This window comes from Crocodylus porosus, unplaced genomic scaffold (assembly GCF_001723895.1).
Source record: "Crocodylus porosus isolate Cpor-Errol unplaced genomic scaffold, CroPor_comp1, whole genome shotgun sequence".
Classification (NCBI taxonomy): Eukaryota; Metazoa; Chordata; order Crocodylia; family Crocodylidae; genus Crocodylus; species Crocodylus porosus.
Genome location: NW_017728912.1, coordinates 34,773,133 through 34,800,662, shown reverse-complemented (window position 1 = coordinate 34,800,662; position 27,530 = coordinate 34,773,133). Strand labels below are relative to the sequence as shown.

The 27,530-nt window shown below is 45.0% G+C and overlaps 1 protein-coding gene across 1 annotated transcript in view; it reads right to left on the bottom strand.

Annotated features, from left to right (window-relative positions):
• MOB1B (MOB kinase activator 1B) overlaps nt 1-21,776 on the bottom strand; it is a 30,749-nt gene extending 8,973 nt beyond the window's left edge. The window contains exons 1-3 of the mRNA XM_019534271.1: nt 21,512-21,776; nt 14,259-14,352; nt 2,275-2,408 (exon numbers count right to left, since the gene is read on the bottom strand). Coding sequence (XP_019389816.1) covers nt 2,275-2,408; nt 14,259-14,352; nt 21,512-21,746 — 463 coding nt within the window. The 5' untranslated portion in view covers nt 21,747-21,776. The remainder of the gene's footprint in view (nt 1-2,274; nt 2,409-14,258; nt 14,353-21,511) is intronic.
• Between the last annotated feature and the right edge of the window lie 5,754 nt (nt 21,777-27,530).

Genomic DNA, 27,530 nt, shown 5'->3' with positions numbered 1-27,530 from the left:
AGGGCAGGTTTAAGCTAGATATCAGGAAGCGCGACTTCATGGTCAGGGCGGCTAGGATCTGGAACCAACTTCCAAAAGAGGTGGTCCTGGCTCCTACCCTGGGGGTTTTTAAGAGGAGGTTAGATGAACATCTTGCTGGGGTTGTTTGACCCCAGTATTGTTTCCTGCCATGGTGGGGGGCAGGATTAGATGATCTACTCACGTCCCTTCCGACCCTAGAAACTATGAAACTATAATTAAAAGTGCCTGAAGTGTCTCATGTATCAGTGTCTTCAAAATGGTGATGGAGACGCTATCTAAAGCTTGTTGAACAAGCTTTAGTTAAACCACCCCCCACTGCCATTTTGAGGCACGGGGTTGCTGATACATGAGACAGACACTGGCTGGAGTGCACTAATTAGCATGCTCCAGCAGACTCAGTTAACCAAGTTTGCTCCACCTCACAGTAATTACAGCATGTCAAAGCAGCCTCCTAGCACATGTACAGGCACCCTGAGTGCCTACATGAGCACTTAACTATGTCTTGGATAAACTAAATAGATGAAGGTCCATTAGTCTCTCATTTCACAACATGCTCCCCAGACTTCCAATCATTTGGCCAGCTCTTTTCTGAGCCCTTTCCAATTTGTGCAAATCTTTTTTTGAAATACGGATACCAGAACTGGACCAAGATGCAAGTAACTGACTCCTAATACTGTGGTAATAAAACATGCCTACTTCAACTCAATGTATTTCTAATTCAAGCAATGCAACATCACATTTGCTGTATTAGCAACTCCATCATACTGGGAACTCAGGTTTAGTTGCTTATGTCACTATGATCCTTAAGGTCTTTCACAATTTTCAAAATACAGTCTAGCATCCTATAAAAAAAAAAAAAAAAGAAAAAGAAAAAAAGAGAGACTATAAATGTGTCAGGATCCTGAAAAACAGAGTCCCAGTTTCAGTTGAGGCCTCTGAGTCCTACCGTAATATAAATATCTAATCATCACTAGTACTAACATTACTATGAATACTAAAAAATGATTTTGCCTTCCTATTTACTGAACAGATACAATATGAAATTTTCATTGTTGTAATCTAGTCTTATGTCTCCACCTGCTGGGGATAGTTGAGAAGAAAGTGTTCTTATACAAAAAGACACAAGCCAGATTCATTGTGTAAGTAAGTCTGAAACAATGTACAAGCAAGCACAAAAAGCTTTATTCCTAACATGTTGTCTGTTTCTCCATTGTTACAGGTTTATCGTGCCTTTCTGAAACAACTCACAAAAACTCTGGCTTCTTTACTATATCCAGGAAGAGCATACACCAACTGCAGATGCTTCCTCAGCCTGATGAAGGGTATTTAAACCCAAAAGCCTGCCAAGAAGAACTTTCCCAACTGTTTGAGTTGGTCTAATAAAAGATATCAGATTTACCCAAAGACCCTTGCCACAAAAACAAAAGACAACTAAGATATTTCCCCTCCTGTTTCCACAACTGGCTTTCATATACAGTTGAATGGGAGATACCTCGAGATACAAGCCTTTCCTGCAAATTTTGAGCTTCAGAACAAGCAGCATGCTATTAGTCTTCTGGAAAGCAAAAATTTAAAGTTCATTCTTTTTACTTAAGCATAGCAAAACATACTAGCCAGGGCACATTTTTAAATTTGTTTTAAGCAGCTGAGTTGTGCCATGAATTTCAAGAAATTCCCTTAATCCACAAACACTGCCACTTTCTCTTGAAATCACCAAGTTCTACCTATAGTCATGCTCAAGCCACAAATCAGACTTTGGGACTATGCATCTTTTCTGAATAGTGACTATAGTCTTCCCAAAGACACCAAGGTCACTGTTCCTTTTTTCTTTTTTGATTAGGAAAAGTCCTCCCCCTCTTTTGAAATAAGAAAGCTTTAAAAAACAAAACAAAACCCAACAGTCACTTGTTAAACAAAAATGACCTTTTCTATACCCTAAATCATGGCAGGTTTTTGTTCAGGATTTCTCAGTTGTGTATCATGTCTCTCATTTGGCACCCAAATTATATCTAAACCCAATAAAAGCATCTTTCACCACACTAATAAGTTATTCTGACAGCCCTACTTCAACTAACAATTTTTTAAAAAGAAACTTATATCAGCCATTTACAACTATTTGTCTATTCAACTTTGGGAGGCAGAAGTAGGATTTGTTCCTTCTTATAAGTTCACATACCAACTTAAAAGCTTTACAACACTAGTCATATTAATATTTCTTTACAGCAGTTTTCCAGTTGTACTGTTTGCCTTTACCTATTTTAGATGGAAAAAGAGTTTCGTCATCCAGCTGATCCTGGACCCAAGTCATCAGGTAATCAATGTACTTTGGTGCAGAGCACTTAATTGGTTTCTTTATGTTTGTCCCATCTGCCCAGTGGTATTCATATCTGTACAGGAACAAAAAGGAAGGGTATTTCTTAAAAACCGCGAACTCAGTCATGTAAAAAGCCTATAGGGGTACTTAAAGCCATACTAAACTAAGGAATGAACTTGGTTCTCATAATGCTTCCAGAGCTCTTATCCTGACAGAGTTCTATATTCCAGGCATCTATTTTCCTCTCCATGCCCCTACTGTAACTGGCCTTTCTTATAGTATTTTTAAATAACTTGCATATATCATGCAAAGCCTATTCACACCCAGAACCAATCCAGCAAACAAAATCCATGCAAGCATTCCCTACAACAGTCAAAATGCTTACATAATTATAAGGTAGCATAAGATTAGGTCTCTAAGCCTTATTTTGAGGTAGCAATTCCACTTATTATTGTAGTAAAGTAATGTATTTTAAACACAGTGATAAGGGGAAATACAAAAAATGTTACACAAATCCCTTTCATGTCAATAAAAATTAAGCCCCACAAATAATGTAGGCATCTAACTCCCCTCTAGGCCTCTAATTCCCATTGGAATCCATGTACATGCCTTTGCAGATAGATATGCGCCTACATTCTTTACGTACATACCAATTGCAATGTTATCCACAGCAAAGAGGCTTTCCTTCAGTTCTATTTCTGTGAAGCAAAAGTGCCTCTTCCCCTTCAGACTACCAAGTACGTGTGAATAGTAAATATCAGTTAGAATCATCAGGGTGAGACTTTCCAGTCCAATTCAAGTATGTTAGGTCCAACATATTTATGAGACTGCTTTACCCCCCAAGAGATTTTTCAAATGTTATAGACAGAACCAATATGGCTATTCTCTACCTAATAATCCCATATTTAGAACTCATTTGAAATTTGGGAATATCACAATTAATATATCTATATTAAAGCCTGCTAGCAAGCTTTATTAAAGTCTGTATTATGAGCAAAACTTTAATTATTAAAAAACTAGAAATCCTCCTCATTCCCAAACAGCACTCTGGCACATGGACCTGAAGGAATTCCATCATTTGGGAAAAATACATTTCAGTTAGTATTTAAAAGGAAAGTGTTCAGGCTCCATGCTCCCCTTTAAAGAAGTGTACATGATTAGTGTGGTCTAGTGTACAAAGCACTGGATTGAGGCTAGAGCGATCTGTATTCTATTCCTAGCTCAGGTCTGCTGCCAGCCTGCTATGTGAGCCTAGACAAGTCACTTCCCCTGTTCGTAAAGGAAGCAATGATCTCTTCTTGGTAAAATGCCAAGATCTACTGTGAAATGTGCTCTATATAAGAACTTCATATTATTGTTATTAACATCTTAAGGCAAAGAGCACAAATGCATTATACAGCATTATACAGCTGTACACCTTTATACGAAGGTTTTAGCCACATTTTTAAAATCAAAATAATCAGAGGTCAAGAAAATACAATATACTTGAAAAGCTGAAAGAATAGTGAATATTTCGGAGAGCAAAAAACTGGAGGCAGTAATAACAGTTTTCAAAGACAAAATGGCGGTAAACTGTTCTGTGTGTCCAGGGGACCAGGCAAGGAACACCGGGCTTCAATTGCAACAAGGGGAGGCCGCTTATTAGGAAGCCCTTCCTAACTCTGAGGATTAAGCACAGGAACAGATTACCTAGAGAACTGTGGAATCTCCACCACTGGCAGCTTTAAGTGCAGGTTAGACAAACACCTGTCTGGGATCACTTAGACAGGGATGATCCTGCCTTGAGCAGGGATTAGACTATATGACCTCCTGAGACCCCTTCTGTTCCATTTTTCTATGATTCTGTATACAGTTAGTTTTAAACCTCATGTCTACATAATGTATATCACAGAAGAAAGTACAAAAGCAAGTCACCCCTCTGCCCCCCATAATGGCAGAAGCAAGTCTTCAAGGATTTTCAAAAAGATACGGTACTGGCTTTATTGATCTGTTTCAGGACAGTGTTCCATACATTCAGGAAACTTCAGGTCCAAATAATTATGTCATCATCTGTCCAGAACAGTCTCTAGGAGTAAAAAGGACTGCTGAGCTTTACAGTTGTAAAATCCTCCCAAAGAAACCAATGAACCATATAAAAAGGCAGTACCAATGGTCTTCGAGATAAGTGTTCGAAACACACAGTTAAGTTAAAATTATATGCTTTTAGAAAGCGCCCTGGTTAGCCTACACACTTGGTCTAAATTATTAAAACTGACAGAATTTGAAATTTTATTAGCCACATACAATCTCTCTTTTTGCTACACCCAGTTTTGATAACAAAAATAGTGTACTTTGTTTCATTTTCCATTATTAGTAGAATAACAGAATGCCATGATGTTTGGATTGCCAAGTGCAGGGGAACATTTGTTAAAAAAAATATTCACTTTGGATTTAAAATTATGAGAACATTTTCAAATACATTACAAAGAACTACATGAAATATATTGAATGAACTGAATATATATAACGAAATATATTTTTACTTAAGGCCTACATTTTGGGCCAAATTTACATCAAGGATGGCCTGTTCCAAGGTGTTTTCAGTTAAATCACTAACAGGGTAAACCTTTTCACTACACAATTTCAGAAGAAATATCAACTTGTGTTCTCACCAAGATTATAAATTGCATTCCCCCAGCCCCGTCCCCACCATGCATGCTGAGGCGCACATGCAGCTGCCACTAGCCAAGGAACAGGCCCACAGTGACAACAATTGGCAGCAATCCCAAGCAAAAGAGAAGGAGAAAGAAGAGGCAAAGGTGCCACGGTGGTCACCACCCGCTGCCAGCACGTGTCACAGCAGGACCCCATTGTTGTGCTCCCTTCCCCTCCCCTCCATGGTGGTAGTGCTCCCTCCATGGAGCTAGTGCAGTTGGAAGGGTGGAACCCTGTGCTGCACAGATGGGAGGGGGTGACAGGAAGGGGTTGGGGGTGTACTGAGCAAGCAGCTGTCACCTGAGCCAGGTAGCAAAACCAAGCATCTCGCCTGCAGCTGGCACGCACAGGGAGGGCAGGAATGCAGAGACAGAGCATAATCCTGGGTATTTGCTGATATTAAAAAAAAAAAAAAAAGACATTTGGACAGAGATGGGAGATCCCAAAAAGAGGACATGTCTGGGAAAACCAGACGTATGTAGAGGTGCATCGATACATCGGTCCCATGTCAGATTGGCACTGATATAGGGAAAATTGATAGTATTGGAATTGGCTATTTTCCTTGATGTGGCCGATAAATGCCTCATGCATGTGCACAGCTGCAGCATGCACATGGACAGGAGCACAGCCTGGCAGCTTGGAAAGCAGTACCTGGCTAGTAAGTCTGTTGTGGGGGAAGGGTAAGGGGAGAGAAGACCAAGGTCCCCATGGTGAGGGAGAGAGTAGGGCAGGGGCAGCTCAGCCAGGGCGGGGCAGGGCGTGGGATGGAGCCACAAGAGGCTTGTCCGGGGGATGGCTCCCACTGCTATATGCAACCCAGGAGAGCATGGGGGCATGTGCCCCCGGATCTGCATGTGAGGTGGACTGTTGCTGCAGACTGTGGGCCAGGGACTGTGCTAGGCTCTTCCCAGTGGGGGACTAGGCTGGGCTGCATTGGCGCTGGGAAGAGGACTATGGTGGATTTTAGGGTGGCTGCAGCACCCCCCCCATAGCACCCTCCCAGCGCTGCCACCACCTGCCCTGAGCACAGCACAGCCCAGCCCAGCCCCTCCCACCAAGAAGAGCCCAGCACAGCCCCAGCCTGCAGCAGCCCACCCCACACCATGTGCAGATCGGGGAGGGGGGGCATACCCCCTCCTGGGATGCATGCAGAGTGGGAGCCCCCTTCCCTCCCCCTGGACAATCTGCTTGTGGCTCTGTCCCATGCCCCACCCTGGCCTGGCTAAACAGTGCCTGCCCCAGCCCCATGCCCTCCCTCATACCAGGGGCCTCAATCTGCCTCCCTCCGTGCCTCTTCCCCCACAACAGGATTACCAGCCAGATGCCACTCTCCCTGCTGCCCAGCTGCATGTTAGAATCAGATCAGTATCAGCCAATATGGCTCCTTAAAAATCGGCCATCAGTATCATCCCAAAAAAATCTCTTTCAGTGCACCCCTAGATGTATGGTAACCCTAATTAAATCTCACTGGAAAATCTGTATACCTACAAGTACCTCTAGTATACCAAGGATTACCTCTGTACTTATTCAGATGAAAAAGCCATCTACTAAATTGGAGCACCTGATCTTAAAGCAGGGTGAGGAAAATATGGCCCACAGGCTGGATCCGGTTCACCAAGTGATTCTATCCAGCCCACGATGAGTCCCTTGGCCCTGTCCAGCCCAGATGCGGGAGGCAGCCTGGGCCATGGTGTGTACAACCGGTCCCACTGCCGCTGGGTGCAGAGGTGCCACGTGGCATGGAGTGCAGCCCACCCTATACCCCCCCAACATGGCTCTTGGGAATGCCAGGAGCTATAGTCTGGGGGGGGGTCCAGGTGGCAGGGCAGGGGCGGTATGGCAGCTTCCTGGCAGCTCCCACAATGATGGCTTGCTCTTGCCTTCACACTCCACCACTGCTGCCACCAGCATCTCCACTGCCACTGCCAAACCTGGCTCTACTGCTTGGGTACCCCAGCACATCCACTCCTCCTCACCAGACATGCAGCACAGAGTGAGCAGCTGGGGTCTCCATGGAAAACAGCCCGGGACTCCTGCAGGAAGGGCGTGCTTGGCCAGGCAAATGGGATGGGACCACAGGCAGGCAGGGAGTGGGATGGTTAGAACCAGTGCCCATTGCAGGGAACACAGCTCTGTCTCAGGGCCCGACTCTGTGCCATCACCACTCTATGATCCTGGCCCCGCCCACCTATCCCACTCCTGGATGCCATTCCTTGCCTGCCCACAGCCCCATTTCATCCACTCTGCTAAGCACACTCTGCCCATGGGGATCCCATGGAGTCCCCATCCACATGCTCCTTCCAGCACTCCCAGCAGTGGGAGCCAGGAGGATGGGGGCAGATAGTATCAATTGGCATCTTCCTAGCAAGGTCTTGAACAAGCAATGACCCTGCTTAGCTCACATGATCTGACAGACTAATCGATAGAAAGTGGTATAACTATGAGAAACACCAAAGATCTCTCTGGTACAACAGGCATCAGAAGTAAAGATTATCTTATCTTGGTGTATCTTCAAGCACTTTAGTAATTCTCACATGCCTGGCTCACCATTTCATTTGTTACTTTTACAGATAAGCTGGGGAGAGACAGGGGAAAACATTCCCTGCATGATTAAATTTAGTAGTGAAAACAGTATTCTGGAACTAAAGCTTCTAAAGGTGCACCATCTGGGCAGGTAGTGGAAAAGGCAAACCAAAAGCTGACAACATACTGACTCAAGAGCATGAGCAAGTATCTACATCTCCATGCAACAGAGCAAACAAGCATATCATGCTATTACTACAAACTAAGGCCTTGTACAGCCATTCAGGTTCTCCTGGGAGAGTTACTGCTTTCCCAGGAGAAGCCACAAGTATACAGATGTTCAGGCCTTTTCTCCCAGAATAAAAATGGCTGCTCCAGGAGAAAAATAATCTAGAAACAACCAGGGTTAAATCATTCCCTGGAAAGTTTCTCTTGGGAGAGAAAGTGTCTGTACATGCTGGTTCTCTAACAAAGGAGCGTAGTCCTCCAGTATCCACCCCCTCCCTCCTGCCCCAGGAGACAGTGTTTCACTCACTAGACTCTGTTGCTTCAGCAGGGAACAGAACACGTGCCTTCATAATCCCCACACTGTGCTGGTGGGAAACATAGGCTGATCATGGATAGTCTGGATCAGCCAGTCAGGGCTGCCCTATGCCCTGCTGCTGTCTGTTACCAGGCAGATAAAGTGCAATGAGATGTGTGCACAGGCCCCTCAACTGCACAGTACTAGCACTACAAAGTCTCCACTCTTTGTATGTCTTTGTACACATGGCCCCAAGTAAGTTGTTCTACTGGGAGAACAAACCTGGGAGATTTATCTTGTGTTATATGAATATGCGTATGCAGCCTACACCTGATCCATATAGCTAGATCAGGCTCATCTGAAAATATAATCTTCTCCATAAGGTTCAGGGATGGTATTATAAACACATACAAAATGATACTTAATATGCAGAGTAAGAGATATACTTACAGTGACAAACTGGAGGATCAAACCATCCCAAATGACACTGTTTAATCCAGGGGCAGGCAATTATTTGGGCTCACGGAACACATAGATAGCTCTGGGGAGCTGCCATGGGAGGCCAGCATGCCCCAAAAGTCCAGAATCACAAGGCATTCTGGGCATAGGCTCTGAGTGGCTGCAGCAAAAAAGGCTCAGAAGTGGTTGCTTCCCCCCACCCCAGCAACAGTTTCTGCCTGACTGCTGCTGCCACCGCCACTACTTGGTGTGGACAGGTGAGTCTGGAGCAGGCACGGGGCGGGCCAGGGTTGGGACTGTGCGCACAGGTTCAGACTGGTCCAGAGCTGGTCTGCTCCACCAAGCCAAGTCCAGAATGGGCACAGGGTCGGGGCAGCCAGAAGCCAATGCTGCCTGGGCTGCCTAGAAAGGCAGTCCAGCTGTGGAGCTCCCCCAGCCCCACTGTGCACCCAGGGAGCAGCAGAACATGCCAAGAGCTAGATGGAGCTTGGGCCAGGTGGGACGGAGGGACCTGCCATGGGCCAGATGGAGTCCCCCTCCATAGGCTAGATCCGTCCCATGGGCCACATTTTACTTACCCGTGGACTAATCTGTCTAAATCCTGGTGAATCCTACCAACTGGCTTTTGTATTCATGGATACCAGTAATCCCACATAAATGGGAAAATGTACCTATATACCAAAGATAAGACCAACTCCTCCTCTATGAAAATAGTTGGGGGGGGGGGGCAGGGACTGTAGGACAAAACCACCACCTCATATAGAACAGATGCTTGGGAATTTAAATGTCAAATTTAAATCCAATGAAAGAATATTAAATGAACAGTTTAACATTCTATGTTCATTTTTGGTGCTCTCACTTACCAAAGGGACAGAGAACTAAGGAGATGTTGAGAGGCAAGATGAAGGTTCAAGTTTGTTCACTTTTTCAACTTAAGAGACTCATGGCCCATGAAGATCTACTTCTGCTTTATTTATTCTTGTCAGCAGCCAAGTTTAATTGTCATGGTACAGGGATAGCTGCACCTTTCACTGCTTTCAACTTCCTCAAGTGCCAATTTGTACAAAGGGGCTCTTAACGCAAGAAACTGTATGGATATATTTGGTAGCCATGTTGATCTGAGACAAAAAAGAAATTAAAAAAAACTCTAGAACGCTGAAGTATTCTACACACTTGACTGCCGTCTCTAAATTTTAGGTAGGCACAGGTTATCCTGACATTCCCATTTGTCAGGGGTTTGTAATTCTCTCTTTGTTTCCCAGCTTGTCCCTTTGAGGACTGTCTCCTTAGAGAGTGCGAGTCCTTTGTCTTCTCTACCTCTTGTACCTGGTTAAACTGGTTTGGCCAGTTCTACATGGAGTCCTGGACAGATTTCAAAAGTAGCTGTTCTTGGCTTTGTCTTGCAAGTACTGGTAAATGGGAGACTACCTGAATACATGGTTTTTAATTATTTAAAACAGAACAAAAACAACAAAGCAGTAGTCTGACAACTGATCAACCTCAATGTATAGTGTTCACATAGTTTTTGTATTGATAGGATTAGGTGCTCGTCCAGTCTCCTCTTCAAGACCCCCAAGGTAGGGGAGAGCACCACCTCCCTTGGAAGCCCATTCCAGACTCTGGCAACCGTTACTGATCAGAGACTTGCACAGCAAGCCATACAAGCTAAAGCAGAGGGACCTGGGACTCTTCAGCCTGCTGCTTGGCGCAGGGAAAAAAAACAGCCCTACCCCCTCACCTCTGCTGGGCCCTTCTTGCTGCAGACATCCAGACCCTGTACCCCAGCTGCCCTGTGGCTCCTCTCTGCTGCTGTCACTGCTGCCTCCAGGCCACTCAGTGAGGCAGCGGTAGCAGTGCAAAAGAGCCACAGGGCAGCCTGAGCATAGGCTCTGGGTGGCTGCACCAAGAAAGGCCTGGCAGCAGCAAAGAGGAGGGGCTGCTTTTCCCCTCCATGTGCAGCAGCAGTAGTTTCTGCGCAGCCACCATCACTGCTGCCACTGCTCAGCATGGGCGGGCAAGTCTGGAGCAGGCATAGCGTGGGCCACCCCATTTTAACCCCCTGCAGGCTGCATTACTAGCTGCATGTCTTAGATTGCACCAACAATGAACCCATGTAGCTACCATGTACACGGTCCCATATTGTCTTTCTAAACATCACAAACCCCATGTTAACCCTACAAAGCCATGTAAATAATATTTTTTTAACAGTTTCTAATAAAATATATGTATTAAGAGATATATACACACACACTCACATTCACACTCTAGGGCTGGGGCAGCGCAGGTGCTAAGGTATACAGTTGGCAGCTCAAAGGTTGCAAGCTGAAGGCTATAGCAGAAGCGCTCACAGCACAGCCTGCCAGATTCCAATGTGTCTGCAAACTCTGCTAAATACCTCGTCACAAAGACAGGAAAAGGGAAAAGGAAGAGATGGGCTATCAGAAAAAATAAAGAAAAAACTTTGCAATTCACCTATGACCAACAGGAACATGCACTGGGTCTCATTCTCACAGTCAGCAGCAGCATAACAACACTTAATCTGTTTAACATTCACTCATACATACCACCCTCATCTACTTGTTTCACTATACAACACTGGCTTTAGGTGGGTCCTGTACATTTGACTTGGCTTTCTCTCCTGCATAATCTAGCCCCAGCCCTGTGGCTAGGGCAGGGGTGGGCAAAATATGGCCCATAAGGCCATTCTATCTGACCCATGCGGCCCCTAAAAAATTTAGAAATTTAATATTCATCTGCCCTTGGTTCTTGTCAAAAATGACAGGAACCAAGGGCAGTAGGACCCAGGGGAAGCCTGGCAGGCTCCCACAACAGCAGGGCCCACCGGGCCCCAGCCGGAAGTCCCAGCTGAGGCTTCTGGCCTGGGACCACATGACTGCCCCCTGCTGGAACTGCACATAAGGGCGGGGGGAAAGAGAGAGGTTAGGGGAGAAGAGAGGGAGAAGAGAAAGGGCATCCTGCGTACCGTTTTGGGCCCCACCGGTGCTGGCCCTGGGACATAGGTCCCAAGACATTGGGACATCAGTCCCAAGATGGTGACCAGGGAGCGGGGCACCTGTTAAGGGGCAAGGCTACCCATGCGGCCCTAGACAGCCTGCCAAAACTGGGTAAGTGGCCCTCCACCCAAAATAATTGCCCGCCCCTGGGCTAGGGTGACCACCCATCCCTAACTGGGCGGGACAGTCCCAGAATGGGATCATCAAGTCCCATTCCTGGGCTGCATGACTCTGGGACACTGTCCTAGATTCACAGCGTTGCGCACGGATCTGGGTTTCCCCCTGCAGGCTGGTAGCATTCCAGCCTGGAAGGGGCTGCGAGGGACTGCCAGGAGCGAGACGCAGGGTCACCATGTGCACATGCACACTCAAACACACACACATGGGCGGGAAAGAGCCGGCAGTATGGAGAGTACCTGCCTGCAAGTAAGTCTATGGGGTGTGGGGGGGAGGGAGCCAAAAATCAAGGCCCCCGTAGTAAAGGAGGGAGTGGGACAGGGGCTTGGGGTGCTCCCCAGCCAGGGTGGTACATGGGGCCGCAGGGCTGGGGCAGGGAGCAAGACAAAGCCATGGACAGGGGGTGCATGGGAGGGAGACTCTCCACATATCCACAATTCAAAAAGGATGTGGAAAAGTTTGAGAGAGTGCAGGAGAGTCACACATGATCAGAGGTCAGGAAAACAGACCTTATGGTGAGAGGCTGAGAGCCACGGGACTCTTCAGCCTGGAAAAGCACAGGCTCAGAGGCAATCTGGTGCCCACCTATAAGCCTATCAGGGGTGCTCACCAGGATCTGGGGGAATGTCTGTTCACCAGAGCCCCCACAAGGGATGACAAGATCAAATGGTCACTAACTCCTCCATGACCGATTCAGGCTGGACATAGCGAAGAACTTCTTTACTGTCTGAGCCCCCAAGGTTTGGAATACACTGGTGCCAGAGGTGGTTCAAGCACCTACTTTGAACGCCTTCAAGAGCCATTTAGATGTTTAACTTGCTGGGATACCATGATCCCTGCCGACTTCCTGCCCCTGGGGCAGGGGGCTGGACTCGATCTTCTGAGGTCCCCTCCAGCCCTAATGTCTATGAAATCTATATCCCCAGGTTGTGGGCATACTGAGGGCACATGCCCCCCAGATTTGTGTGTGGGGTCAGGGTGGATGAGGGCTGTCTGCTGTGGGCCTGGGGCTCCCTGCTCTGCTGTCCTCTTCCCTGGAGCCCTGCACCAACACAGTGACATGCCCCATGCCTGCACGGCAGCTGCCAGGGTGGTGGAAGCATGGGGTTGTGCCTCCCATGGCTGCCAGGCAGGCAGGGGGGTGCACAGGCAGTGTGCAGCTCCTGGGGGAACAGCAGCAAGGTGGGAAGCCCTGATCCTGCAGCCCGCATCCACCCCTGCCCCACTCAGCTCTGCTCTGGCCATGTTGCCGGGGGGGGGGGGCCACAGCATATGTCCTGCCTTTGCATTTTAAAGAGGTGTTCATCCTACCTGTCACAGTCCAAGGCTTAATGCCTACATCAAAAACATTTTCTGGCAGGGGGGCCAGAATGACCCTGCTCAGTTCCAGAGAGTTTCTAGGACCTAACCACTGCCATCTCTGGATCCAGCCCACAGATCATAGGTTGCCACCCCGGCATAGGGCATTTCACAGATATTTCAAACAGATCCCTTTGTCCGTCCAATTCTTACACTGAATTTAGTGCCAGATATCTTCCTATACATTGTTACAATCCTTTTTGATGGAAACAAAATTGCTTTGGGCATTTTTCTACATCTTAATCATGAATTTAAGACCTTTAAGTGCATTTATCCTGCTTGCAGGTAAATAGTAGGGCAGAAAAATACTTTCTTCTTCATACTTAACCATATACATTACCACTATGTCTATGCTGCATATGGAAGCATATTATAGAGAGGCAAATTACACATATGCAAGCACACACACAAACTTTATGAAGTATTTCTGAATAATACCATACACTTTACAGTATACTTTGACCATTCACTGGCTTGCAGCAAAAAGCTGCAGAAACTATTAAATATCAAGCAGTCCAGGAGTTTGCACTGTTGACTTCAGACATTTTTAAGAATAAAATTTAACAAAAGAAGACATGTATGGGAGGGGAGAGAAAGGTACATTAACGAGTAAAGCTAATTTCTTTAGTCTGTATAAACATGGCCTAAAAGGAAAAGTTTATATTAGTAATTCATGTATTTTCCACTCTGGAAGACATTAAACAGCTTGAGATTTGATAAAAGTATTAAATGACAGGAATCAAGGATGTAAATTTTAGCATCTAAGATTAGGGATTTTTATGTACACAGTTATAAAAATAAGTCATTACAATTTCAATATCTACTTAGGACATTTAAGAAAGGAGCTCTCAATTTCTCTAACAGTGCAATTACGGACTAAGAGTTATCCACCTGTATCAGAAAAACATGCTCCCAGTAAAGTCTCCAACAAAAAAGAAAACACATTTTATATTAAAAATTGAAGACAAAAGGGAACTTTTCATTCCCCCTACATAAAGTTTCAGGTCCTCTTTTTAAAGTTTTCAGGTCCTCTTATAACAAGCAAAGCATATTTCCTTCAGCTTAGCTTCATAAGGTTTTTTTATATCAAAGGAATTGATCAGTGTGTAAAATTTTCAAAAAGAGATTGATATCAAAAGTTGCAATCTCAGTGATGTGTAACAAGTATTCTTACTTTGGGCCAGCAGACATGACTGGGCAGCTTTCTTCCGTACAGAAATCTGTAATGGTTCCATAAAGCATGTTGATCTGATTGAAGAAGTCTACAGCTGTAAAGTATTTAAACAATTAATTAGCAGTTTGGCAGCAATTTAATAACACTGCAAGCTTCATGCATTTTCAGTTATGAAATACAGGATGCTGAGCAGGGTTACAGGACAAGACATCCTATCCTCATTGTTATCAAGACAATGTGGGGTGCAAACAAAACATCCACCATGTGTTGAGTTTCTTGCACGCTCCCAGCTATTCTAAGTTGCTGACATTTCAAATATACCAGAAAAAAAGTCTCAACTCCAGGAAAATTCTTATTTACTCATCCAACTCTTTAATGTAGATATTTACATTTTCAAAGCCACACTCATTCTGTTGAAGATAGATTTTTTAAATGAGCAACTAAAGCTTTTCAGTTTAAACTCCAAAGTGTGATGAACTGTTTAGCTATTAGTTAACCTTGAAGTCCCTAAAGAACTTATATAAAAATTATCATGCTTTCTAAAAATAAATGCCATACAAAGAACTCCAAGGCATTACCTATGAAAATTATACTAAAATACTATGCCATATAATTGGCTTTGTTTTTCTGGTTGCTATCAAGAACTTGTAGTTAAACCATAAAGTATGTTCCCCTAAAACAAACCAGGCTCTTCGCTTTATTTATTTATTTATTGTTTTTCCAGTGGTGTCCTATGACATGCTCTGGGAGAAATAAGATATTCAATTTATCCTAGATGTGACTTTTAAATAGGAGTCCAAAATTAGGCTTCTAAGAAGGTAACAAAACATTCAGTTGCTAAGCTCTGAGCAGTTCTCACTGCAGGCAGTAACTTATGAAGCCAATGGACACTAAATCCATACTGCCTTTTAAAAATCAGGAATCTGTGTTTGGTATCCTAACTCCAAGCTAATCAATGTCTTCCTTCACCTTCATTTTTCTTTCAACTGACTGATCTTGATCGCCCTGGATACTCCCCAGGACGCTCCAACATCACTCAAAGGAACACTGAGGAATACTAAGACACGCAGGCCAAATTAAAGATAAAGCTTTAATGACAAAATACATGTTACAGAGCAGATCTTAAAGTGGTGGCAACTGAATTCTTCAAGCAGTGATAACACTTCTTGGGATAAAAAGAACATTTTCTGCTACTGGGTGAGCCCAGCCCAAAATGGTACAAATCCACAAAAGCAGAAGCTTTTTTAAGTCTGTGGAAATGTATTATTCATGAAGCCTGCCAAGACAACTCCATTTAAGTATGAAGGCCTCTTAACAGTAATGGTGCTAGCATAGCCAGCATCAGCAGTTCAAGCCTTTCCACAAACAGATCTTGGCTCTTAGCTGAGGGAATCATACATACCATGACAGTGCGTTTAAAATCTCAACGTTCAGCTTGTGCCATGGCACTTGTATTGTGGAGCAGCTGTCCCATCTTCATCAATAAATTTCCTTCCTCATCAATAAATTAAGTGACTGTTGTATTGATGCCAACACAGTTGGATGGGTAAAAAATTGGCTGACGGGGCACACCCAGAGAGCAGGGGTGGATGGGCTGTACTCAAACTTGGTGAGATGTGAGCACTGGAGTAACCCAGGGCTCAGTCCTCAGGCCTGCACTGTTTAACATCTTCATCAGCAACTTGAACAAGGGGGTGGAAAGCATGCTGTCTAAGTCTGCTGATGACACTAAGATGTGGAGTGAGGTGGACACACTTGAAGGGAGAGAGAGGCTGCAAACAGATTTAGACAGACTACAAAAGTGGGCAGACGAGAATAGGATAGGGTTCAACATCGATAAATGTAGGGTGCTGCACCTTGGGAGAAGGAATCCACAGCATACATACAGGCTGGGAAATTCCCCTCTTGAAAGCACAGAGGCAGAACAGGATCTTGGAGTCATTACTGACTCCAAGATGAACATGAGCAGCCAATGCCAGATTGCAGCCAGCAAGGCCAGCCATACCTTGTCATGCATCCAAAGGAGCATCTCAAGCCAGTCCAGAGAGGTGATACTCCCCCTCTATGCGACTTTGGTCAGGCCACAGTTGGAGTACTGCATCCAGTACTGGGCGCCACACTTCAAGAGGGATGTGGCCAGCCTGGAGAGGGTTCAAAGGAGGGCCACCTGCTTGGTGAGAGGTCAGCAGGACAGGCCCTACACAAGGAGAGACTGAGGGACCTGAACCTGTTCAGCCTCAGCAAGAAGAGGCCGAGGGGAGACCTAGTGGCTGCCTACGAACTCATCAGGGGAGATCAACAGCAAATTTTCTCCCCAGCACCACCTGGGGTGACAAGAAACAATGGTAATAAGCTGATGGAGAACAGGTTTAGATTAGAGATCAGAAGGCAATTTTTTACAGTTAGGGTAGCCAAAATCTGGGACCAACTTCCCAGGGAAGTGGTCCTCGCCCCAACCTTGGGCAAATTCAAGAGGAGGTTGGATGATCACCTGTCTGGGGTCTTGTGAACCCAGCATTCATTCCTGCCTGTGGCAGGGGGTCAGGCTAAATGATCTGTTCAGGTCCCTCCTGACCCTAGCTACTATGAAACTATGAGACCAGCCAGGGTGCCAGTAGTGCCACCTGTTATGACAGTTTCCATGATAGAAACCATCTTTCAAAAGTAATCTTCAAGGTCTTGCTGTAATTTCCTGAACCTAGAATTGCTTTGCAGTGCTGAACAGAAGTTTCTAACTCTCCTGGCTATGCAGCAAGCCTTGACAAATGAAGAGATGCACAGTTTGTCTCATTTCAGTCTGTTTGCAGATTCAACAACAGTGATGAGAGACTTAAGACCTTCCATGTCTATCTTAATTGGGTGATGTCGATTCAATACCAGGGTCATTAACCATTTCCCTATGGAAATGGAACACATATATTCAACTATTGCCCTCATTCACTGCAGGGGACAGACAAATGAGGCCCTTTAGTGCCATGTGCTATCTGAATGAAAATTCAAATCCAAACCAGGCTCGTCACTCTGGATGTGCAAATGGCTGAATATTCTCCTACCTAATCTCTGAAACATTCAGATAGCTATGTTTGTACTACCAGCCCTAGTTATAAAAACAACATTTTTAGAGTTGTTAGTTATAAAATGCTACATTCCTAAAAGTCCTATTAGCAGGATACTGTTAAGCTCACATGTAATATTAAGGTTCCCAGGTCCAGCATCATGACACAAATGATACAAGACTGAGGCCGAGACAAAGCAGTACAAACCCCTCCACAGCTCAGCCTTCACCTATTCTAAAGATTGTTCCTTTTGAGCAGCTGTCCAATAGAAAAGGTGTTGGCATACCCAGAATTTAAGGATTGCTAAAATACTGCCTTGTAGAGTGATGGAAGTTTGGGAGGAGGGAGTTGATAAAAGAGGAAGAAGAGATCCTTTAGGCTCCATAAACAACATGGCAACTTAATGACCTACAAACCCTTGCTACTTATTTTTAATGCATCCTATTTTTCATCAGATGCAATATTTTGGCTGCAAACTGCTGCTGTGTAACTAACAAGCACCAAAAAAGGAAGCAACTCAAAAATAAATAAATAAATAAATAAAAACCCTGATGGATCACATGTTTAGGTGCATATTATCTTTCACAATAGACAGGCTCCCTTTGGAAACACAACAATAGCAACTGGTGAGACATGCTGAGGAAAAGCAGTCCCAGAAAGGGAAGACTTGCTGGGGAAACAAAGCATCTTTTAATATCAAAAAGCCTGTGCAGCTTTTGTAGCTTACAGCCATTTTTGAGCTTTCTAGTTTTGAGAGTTCTGAAGTTTTCCAACCCCACTCCCAAAAAGCCACAAACAGCAACGTATGTTTAAAAGCAGATGCATCTGAAACCACGTGAGCTTTGTGAAGATAACTGTCATTGCTTGGGCCCACATTTTGAGTATCAAGAGGCCACGAAACAAATTGCCAACCTCCAAAACTACCAATGTGTGACAAGTAAACAAAATGTTTTCCTATTTCTTCTTTTGGCACCGTCACTTCCCCTTTTTGGTGACAGCTCTGAAGCCCATAGGTTTTTAAAAAAAACAAGTAATTTCTCCAGTTGAAGATGTGCATTGCCTGCCAATTAAAGTAAGAACATGGACAAATGTAACAATTATACTAGTATCAAATGACACCGGCAAAAGCCATTATGACGTAGCTCTTATATCTGCATGTTCAAATACAGTAAAACACTGTCACATTAACTCCCTTTCATTCAGGGTTAAAGATACAATACAGCCATTTGTTTCACTTGTACAGTAGAACCTGGATATTTCAAAGTGTTAAATTCTTAATCTCGCTACAAAACATCTGGGGGAACACAGGGCCACAACAGACAACTGAGCAGGACTGCTGAGCTACTTCAGGTGTTTGCTGTGGCTTTTAATTTCAAAAGGTACTGCTTCTCTTACCACCAACGTGGGACCACCCTGAGTGGAAAAACAACACCCTACAAAAGAAAAGCTGCAAATTGAGCACCTTGTCCTTAATTCAGCAACCTGCTGTGAGCCAAGCAGGATGCCAGCCACTCGGATACAAATAATCCAGGTCCTACAGCACCACTACAAGAACATGATATTTTTTATTGGATGAAATGTATAGCTGGGAGAGATAACATGCAAACTTTCAGGCACCAAGAAGTACAGACAAAAGACACAGAAACAAGCTTCTTGGGTTCTATTCCCAGATGTATAGCTGTGCCTTCTGACAACACATTTGCATAATATCTGTAACAGTTTGCTATCTTTATTACCAATGAAAATGCGAAAACCATGTTCCCATGAGAGCTTTCATGATCGCTGTATACACAGGACTTCCCCAATCCTTTACTAGCGTTCTATGAAAAAGCGTATTTTGTAGGATTTTCAGCAAATTTGGAAGGTGAAAGCCATATAAAATAGCAATTGACCTGTGCAACTAAAGACCAAATGTATCAAGATGCAGAAAAGAGGCTAGATATCTACACAGATAACAAGAACATCCACAATTTCATTAGAAGCGCTTCAGTGCATTAGAGAAAGAGCTCAGACACTTATAAAAGAAAAAGAAAAATCCTCTGGCAAAAGCTTATTCCACACTTCTCTAATTTGGGCAGTTCCCATTTTCCTCTAGCTTATTGTAAAATGTGCCATCAGACAAGATGGACCAGTGGTCACAGTTGGCAGGGCAGTTCCTGAGTTCTTCATCTTCCTTTGTTTGGGTCCCTCAAGCCAAGACGAACTCATTCCCTACTCAGCATTCAGAAAAAGGGGATTTTACAGTACTATTATAATGGTAAAAAGAGCAATTAAAAAAAAAAAAAAAAAAATCAAACTTCCAATGGAGGAGAAAGATTCAGTCATCAACCGCTGGCAGCCTGTTGTGTGAAAGCTCTGGGGACCAAGAAAGGTGGCACAAAGAAGACAGTTGATACATTTGGGTGTCTGTTTTACCCAGGCTGGCTCAGAAGAGACAGACAAACAGGAAGGAGGAGGTTAGAATAATCAAATGAAAAAGTTACCAAAGCATAGGCTAACAGCTTAGTAATGGGAACAAGAGGGTAATATTGGAAATGCTGCAAAGAAAACCTGCACATTTTTTAGGGGACGAAGGAAAGCTTTTCTACATATCTGCTTGCAATTTTAACATCTGTTTTAGACTTGGCCCTAACTACTCATCCAAAGATTTAAACTCACCATAGAAATACACCCCCAGGAAATTATGCAATTATGCACCCATGCAATTTTGCACATAAAATATATGACCATGCAAAATTGCATAATTTTGCATAATTTAACCTGGGTGGGCTCTGTGCCATATGGAGGCACTGAGCACAGTGGCACATGACTAGACAGCTGGTAAGTGGAGCTCCTGCCTGCAGGGGTGGGTGTGGGGTCTGTGGGCAGATGTGTGGGGGGGGGGGGCATGGGCCCTCCCACCACATGCACCCCTTCCTTTCCCCACCTCCCCTTCCCCAAGGTACACAGCCCCTGTTGCCAATGGTGGCAGCAGCAGCAGCAGGCAGCAGGCCTTTGGAGTGCTCATGTTCATGGCACGTGGAGCCCCCCAATGGCCCACAGGTCCAACTGAGTCCTGGATGGCCCGCTAGTGCATGCCTTCAACCCAAGCCAGGCTGGCTCTGTGTATGTGGGGCTCATGGCACAGCAGGTGGGAACCATATGCCATCAGGCCGCACTGGCTGGCTCTGTGCCTCCACATGGGGTTCCTAGCACTCCAGCGGGAAGCCACATGTGGAGGCATGGAGTCAGCCTGGTCTGATGGCACAATTTCATGCCTCCATGTGTGGCTTCCCGCTTGAATGCTGGAAGCCCCACAGAGGCATTAAGCCCACCCGGCCCAACAGCACACAGCTTCTGCCTGCAGTGCCGCAAACCATGTATGCTGGCTCAGAGCCAGCTTGGTATGACCAGATCTCCTGTCCCTGGGACTCGGCGACTAATTTTGAATTTTTCTTTGCATAATCCCCTGGGGTATAATAGAAAGATATAACCATGCTGTTGAGTAAAACAGGTTTAGCTGGAAACTAAGGGTGCCTATACATGAGCAGGGGGGCTGCTCCAACATACTGGAATTCCAGCGCATTGGAGCAGACTCAGTTTATCAAGTCTGCTGGAGCATGGCAATTACTGGGCTCCAGCCGCCTCCCACATCTCATGCATCAGCCTTCCTGCATTTCAAAATGGCAGCAACAGCACTTTACCTAAAGCTCATTTGACAAGTTTTAGATAAAGTGCCCCTGCTGCCATTTTAAAGCACAGGGACATTGATACACAAGATGCTCAGGGTGCTTTAATCAGAGCAACTCTCAGAGCCGCTCTAATTAAAGCACCCCCTGCTCCCAGAGCATGTGTACAAACACCCCAAAGCACTGAAGTTACACTAAGGTGGCCCCTTACCAGCTATTTGCTAAATACAGCACTGGCATTTCCCCTTCAGAACTCACAAAGTTTAAAACCAAAGTATTTGTTCATAACCACAAAAAGCAGTGATTTGTTGGGGAAAAACTTCTATTTTCAACAGACATAGCAGGGGGTTATTTATTTTGAGCCATTTAGTTGCTGTAAATTCTCTAAACTATACCATCTTTTGCTTTTTTTAAATTGCAGTACAACACATGGTTGTGCATGAAGAAATACCCAACATGCAGGTGTCCTTATTCATGACTAGGCCACATTTGCTACCCACCTCCCACAGGAAAAGATCAAGCAACTTACTGTTAACTGCAACCCATTCATTTAAATCTTCCCCCTCTGGCAGCATAACGGCCATCCGGAGATTACCACTTCCAAGCGTGGCTTCTGCATGTTTTAGTAGCTCATACTGGTGAGACCCCTCTGGAATGTTTTTCTTTGGTTTAAATGTTTTAGAAGAGCGACTACCACTGTGAAATAGAGGGAGAAAAAGTTTTAGAGAACTTAACAGAAACTGAAAGAAGGCTATATAAGTCATGAATTAGCATAGCACTAAGTGATTAACACTTCTCCTCACACCAGATTTTTATTTAGATTAAGAAGGATGTTTACAAAAATCAGAGAGATAAAATTACAGGCATCTCGACTTGTTGGTTTCTATTAAACAATTAGCTGGAACTCAAAATGCATTCTCCTCTCATAGTATTATACTACCAGATGGACATCAGGGAATACAATACATACACCCACGCACTGCACAGTAAACTGGGTCAGGCAACAGGGGGAAAAAAATGATTTACTAGAATCAGGAGGACTACATTTCAGAGACAGGAGAGTGGCACAATAAAATTCTCTCCCACCTCCCCAAGTAACCCATGAGACGGGTTGTAGCTGACAAGAGACAAAGAAGAAAAGATAAACCCATCACTTTTAAATTACTTTCTTTCAAGAGGGATGAAACTGTACTACTTCGGCAAAAATAAATCTGAATGGAGGTAGCCAGCAGTGCTTTCCACTCAGTTTTTTTTTGATAGTGTAAAAGGTCGCTATTACTTCCCTGAAAGTAAACAGCTGTTTTTTTCATAAAGATATAGCCCTCTGGGTCCTCAGACAATTAAAACAATGTACTAGTCATGTTAGCACATTGCCAGCCTATTTCAATCTAAATCTTACTTAAAAAAGATGCATCTCACACACAGCAACTCCAAATGTACCTTAGAAATGACAAGTTTGGGTTAATATTGTTTTAAATATATACAGAAGCATAGTGTTGTTGGTGCAGTGTTATAGTAATGGTAGAACTGATCCTTCCATTCCAAATCCCTATTTTCCAAGGGCTTCTTCTGTGATTCCCCTCTGGATTTTATATCTTCTTTGAGCCCACAAGTTATATTTGATGAAAATATTTGTAGGAGTTGTTTGAAAGGAATTGTAGGTAGAAAATTTTGGGCACTTTTTTTCCTGTTTCTATTTTACACTAAATTCAATTCCAAATTAAATAGATATTTCTGTTTGGATAATTAAAAATAGTTGTTAAAAATGCTGAACTGTGTATGTGTACGCTGCTGAATAAACAGGACCTTATGAAAACAACTTGAAGCAACTAAAGAAAATATCCTTAAGTTTTAATAGTAAAAAGATAATATATTACATTTCCAAATTATCTAAAACATGTATTGGATGCAAGGCTTCAGGTATCTGCAGAAGTAGGTTTAATTGAATGAGCCAGTATACGGAGCCTACAATGAGAGAGTCAACTGCTAACAGATCTGTTGAAAATTGAAGATCAAAACATAAGTACGTGCTGGGGAGATGGAGTTGTTAAATGAAGTAGTCAAGGAACTTTAAAAGACAAACAGGACACCTCCTCTTGACATCACGTGTCATTTCTGCAGTGTTTCGTTTTAAAAAGATTTCTAATGGTATAAAACAGTCACATATGGATGCAGGTATGTATGTTCCAGGAGACACAACAATGAATTGCACTATGAACATGGGGATGAACTTGAACACTCTGGCTATTTGTAGATGTGCTCACCATTTTCTAAACCAGGAGTTCTTTGAAAGGTCCCAGAGGGTATGCGGGGGCGGGCAGGGACAGAGTGCCGCTGCCTCACAGGAGCAGGGTCAGGGCATGGCAAGAGCAGCGGCGCCCTTCCACAGGCGCCGCACTGCCGCTGCTCACCACCCTCTTCCCCCCAGCTCATTGTCTGGCTACTCATCACCCCTCCCCCCTGCCACCATCCAGGCACATGCCACCCCTGCTGGGGTACACTTATTAAAAAGGGGGTTGCCGGGGGCACACTTAGTAAAAAAAGTTGAAAGCCCTTGTTCTAAACCATATTAACCAACTTGAATCACACACTCCAAATTAAATTTAAAGGCTTAATAAACAAGAATTGACCATCAGCCCTGTAACAGACTCAATTTGCAGCCTGTGTGCAGGTTTATCTGCACTTGTGGCTGGAAGCAATTAAGAGGTGACAATAAGCTTGTTTAAGCACTGCTACATTGTTGTGGACCTACTGACATCTATGAAAGTGCTGTTCCAAAAGCCATAATGGGTGCAATTGATGCCAGTGTTAATGACCATCTCAGCCAATGTATGTGTGTGGGGGGGGGGGGCCAAGGGGGCTAGTTTCCTTCTTCACAGACCAGAACCAGTATGCTTGGGTGGGACTAGGGGCAGAGTCAGGATACTGATACTTAGTCACTGTAAGGTGTTGTTGTTACACATTAGACTTTGTGAAGGTGTTATCTTTGTGCCTCATAGCCTCTATTATGTTGCAAAAAACCAACTAAGTTTCCCTTTCCAGGTCTGATATTTGTAATGCTTATCTGCCAGTTCCTAAGGACTGTTTTTCCTAAAAGCAACACCATATATACATATTAATTAATACAGTTTAAATTACCTAGTTCGGAGGGCCCTAGCCTGCACTGACTTTAATCCTCATTCAATTGGAATTAGTTAATTCAGACAGAAGCCAATTTTAATTTGGACTACAGATGTCCATGTGTATATAGGTGATGGCTGTAGTCCGAATGAAACTTAGAAAAATATAATATCTATCAACAGCCTGTTTGACTATATTGTAAAGAAGTGTTTCTATTGACTTGATTTTTCCTATCACAGCCCCTCTACAACCCAAAGCAAAAGAGAAATGAACACACACAGCACACATGAGATTACACACTTGTTAAAACTAGGATTTTTAGAAATAAGCTGAGGAGAAGATCTTGTACATCATGAGTGCAACAAAGAGAATTATATTTCTAAAATGTTTCACAAGAGAAAACTTAATGTTATGTACCAAGCCTATAGTAAAACTGCTTATTGAGTCATCAAGTCTCAACTAAAACTAAACAAGGGCTGGAGATAAAGAAAGTTACTAAAATTGGAAATTACTCATCAGTTTCTTAAATTCTGTTGAACGTAAAACAACACCTTCAGGGAAAGGGGGGCAACCCCTTGGATATCTGAACATTAACTTAATACCATGTCTTGGGCTTCTAAGCCGTAAAAGGGTGATGATCTCCAATTCCTTTCTTTTTTGTAAAGCTAGTTTTCTTCCTTAAAATAGCAAGTGTCAACCTTTTATGAAGGACCATAAACATTTCTCATCATACCCAACTTTAGCCAGTAGAGGCAGCTTAGGAAAAAAAAAAATAGAGGGGTGTGTAGGGTGTCCTTTTCTTTACTGTTTTATGATGTATGAACAAGTCATAAAGAAAATCTTATTCTCTTTCCTATAGCTTTATTTTCTTCTAACAATCATTCAGATTTCTTCATATTGCCTATTCAAGTTCCAAGCTTAACGTATCTGTTAAACATTTCCCTTCCTTCTTGTGGTTACAGTCGGTGGAATAATGTTTTAATTTAATTTCCCTACAATCCTTAAGTTTACCAAACTAATTAGAAGATTCTCATTTCTCCTGATACATGTTAGACTCCATGTGAAGTCTTCACCCCCAAAATGCTGGTATCCATTACTATCCACACTTGCTGAAGACCCACTAAAGAGATTCTATTTAAACCCTCATGGGGATAATAAAGTGAAGTACCAAAGAAGAGGGGGAAGGTTCTTGTTTTCACAACAATTTCTGTAGATGGCCATTATCCATGAAATCATGCTCATGTAGAAAAGAAACATGGTGGCCCACTCAAGCTTGCAAAATGAATAGGCTTTAAAGTATCCTAGGAGAAGGAGAGTTATTCAGGTTGGCACTAGACTTTTCCTTTAGAGAACATGGTAGGCAATAGAGGAACTGTTCAGGAAGTAAGCAGGCACTCCATTAAAGCTCAAAGACCAAATAAGGAGCATCCAAAGCCAAGTTTGTAATTCATTTCAATTTTACTGTCTAATATATGTATATTTATGGGCAACTGCACCATCCACTACAGTCAGGATCTTCCTAGCTTGCAAGTGGACTGTGCTGCAATACAAAAAGGACTCTTTTATATGGAACAAGAAAAACTTGCAGGGTTTGTAAATAATTCTCTTCCAGGAATTGTGGAGAGTTGTGGATAGGAACATGTAGATGGGAAGTGAAAAACAGAAAGTGACCCCAAACGTAAAGACTAGGGCTACATCCAGATGTGTACAGCCACACAGCCTGCAGCACTGTGGACACAACTGTGGTGCCACATAGCATACGTCTGGTTGTTCTCCACGCTGCAAGGAAGCAGCATGGGGGGATTATTTGACCTCCGGATATTCAGGGGTCAAAAACCCACAAGAAAAAAAAAAGTGGAGCAGCAAATGTGAGGGCAGTGTGCGCCGCTCAAAACCAGAGCCTGGCCAGCCGGAGTTGCACCCCAGCTGCCAGCCAGGCTCTGCACTGCAGGATCGCCACAGCTGCAGCCTCAGGAGGTGCCCAGAATCCTAGGTAAGGCTGCTGGGGCCACCCCAATGCTGGCCTTGGCCTCCCTACCCCACACAGGGTAACCTGCCATGTGCCAGAGGACACGTGGCACAGATGTTCCCTAGGGACAAGTAGCAACAGCAAAAGGTGCACCACTGCTAGTTGTCCCTGAGGAACCAAATGTCCATGCACATGTGGACATAGCCTAGGTCAGGGGCAGGCAATTATTTCAGGTGGAGGGCTGCTTACCCAGTTTTGGCAGGCTGTCAAGGGCTGCATGGGTAGCCCTGCCCTGCTCCTTGACAGGTGCCCAGCCCTTTGGTCACCATCTTAGGAGCAATGTTCCAGGGCCAGCACCGGTGGGGCCCAAAGTAGGGCAATGCTGGCACAGGTCTGTAGAGCTGGGCTGGGCTGCACCAGCAGGGAGACTGAGGAGCCCCTGCTGGCTGGGACCCCACACTCCTGCCACCCTGCTCTGGGCCCTGCCGACACTGGCCCCAGGACACCAGTGTGGGCCCCGTGCTCCCACTGGCTCCCCACCCACTCACTCCTAGTGCCCGCCAGCCCCGTGGTACAGGCAGGGGCCAGTGCACAGCCCTGACCCCCTGCTGGCCGGCAGGGAAGAAGCTGGTGCTGAGTGTAGGGAAAAACAGCTCCCTGCCCGCCCCATGGCTGGCACTCCCTGTTGCAAATGCTCACAGCCCACGCAGGGCTGTCTGGACCAGGCACAGGTAGCCCCACACAGGCTGCAAGCGGCTACAGCACAGGGCACTGGCCTCGGGGTGAGCGAGGGGCCACTTTTCCCTGCGCTCAGCACCAGCTTGGAGCCCAAGCTGGTGGCGGGGCCAAGTTACAAGCTGGCTCCCAGCTCGCCCATCAGCAGCAGCAGCTACGACCCCCCCACGTGCCACACTGGGCAGTGTTGTCTGCTGCTGCCCGCCTGGAGTTCACACGCTGGGCAGCCCAGAGGCCGCAGTGGCAAACACTGCCTGGTGCAGCAAGTGGGGGGGAGGGGGCCACAGCTGCTGTTGCCACCACTGCAATCCTGACTGGCAAGCCTAGAGCCAGAACGGGGTCCAGGCTGGCAGTGGGGCCAGGTCACAAGGTGGCGCTGAGCATGGGGAGGGTGGGGAAAAAGAGACCCCTCACCTGTCCCACGCCCGGCGCCCCATGCTGCAGCTGCTCTCAGCCTGCCTGGGGCTGCCATTGCCTGCTCTGGACAGCCCTGCGTGGACTGCGAGTGGCTGCAACGTGGGGCGCCAGCCACGGGGCAGACAAGGAGTCGCTTTCCTCTGTGCTGGGAAGGAACCTGGGGAAAAGCTGAGCACAGGAAAAAGCTGCCCCTCCCCTGCCCCACGGCCAGCACTCCCTGCTGCAGCCACTCACAGCATGCGGGGCTGTCCGGAGCAGGCACAGGCAGCCCCACACGGACTGCAAACAGCTGCAGTGTGGGGCACCA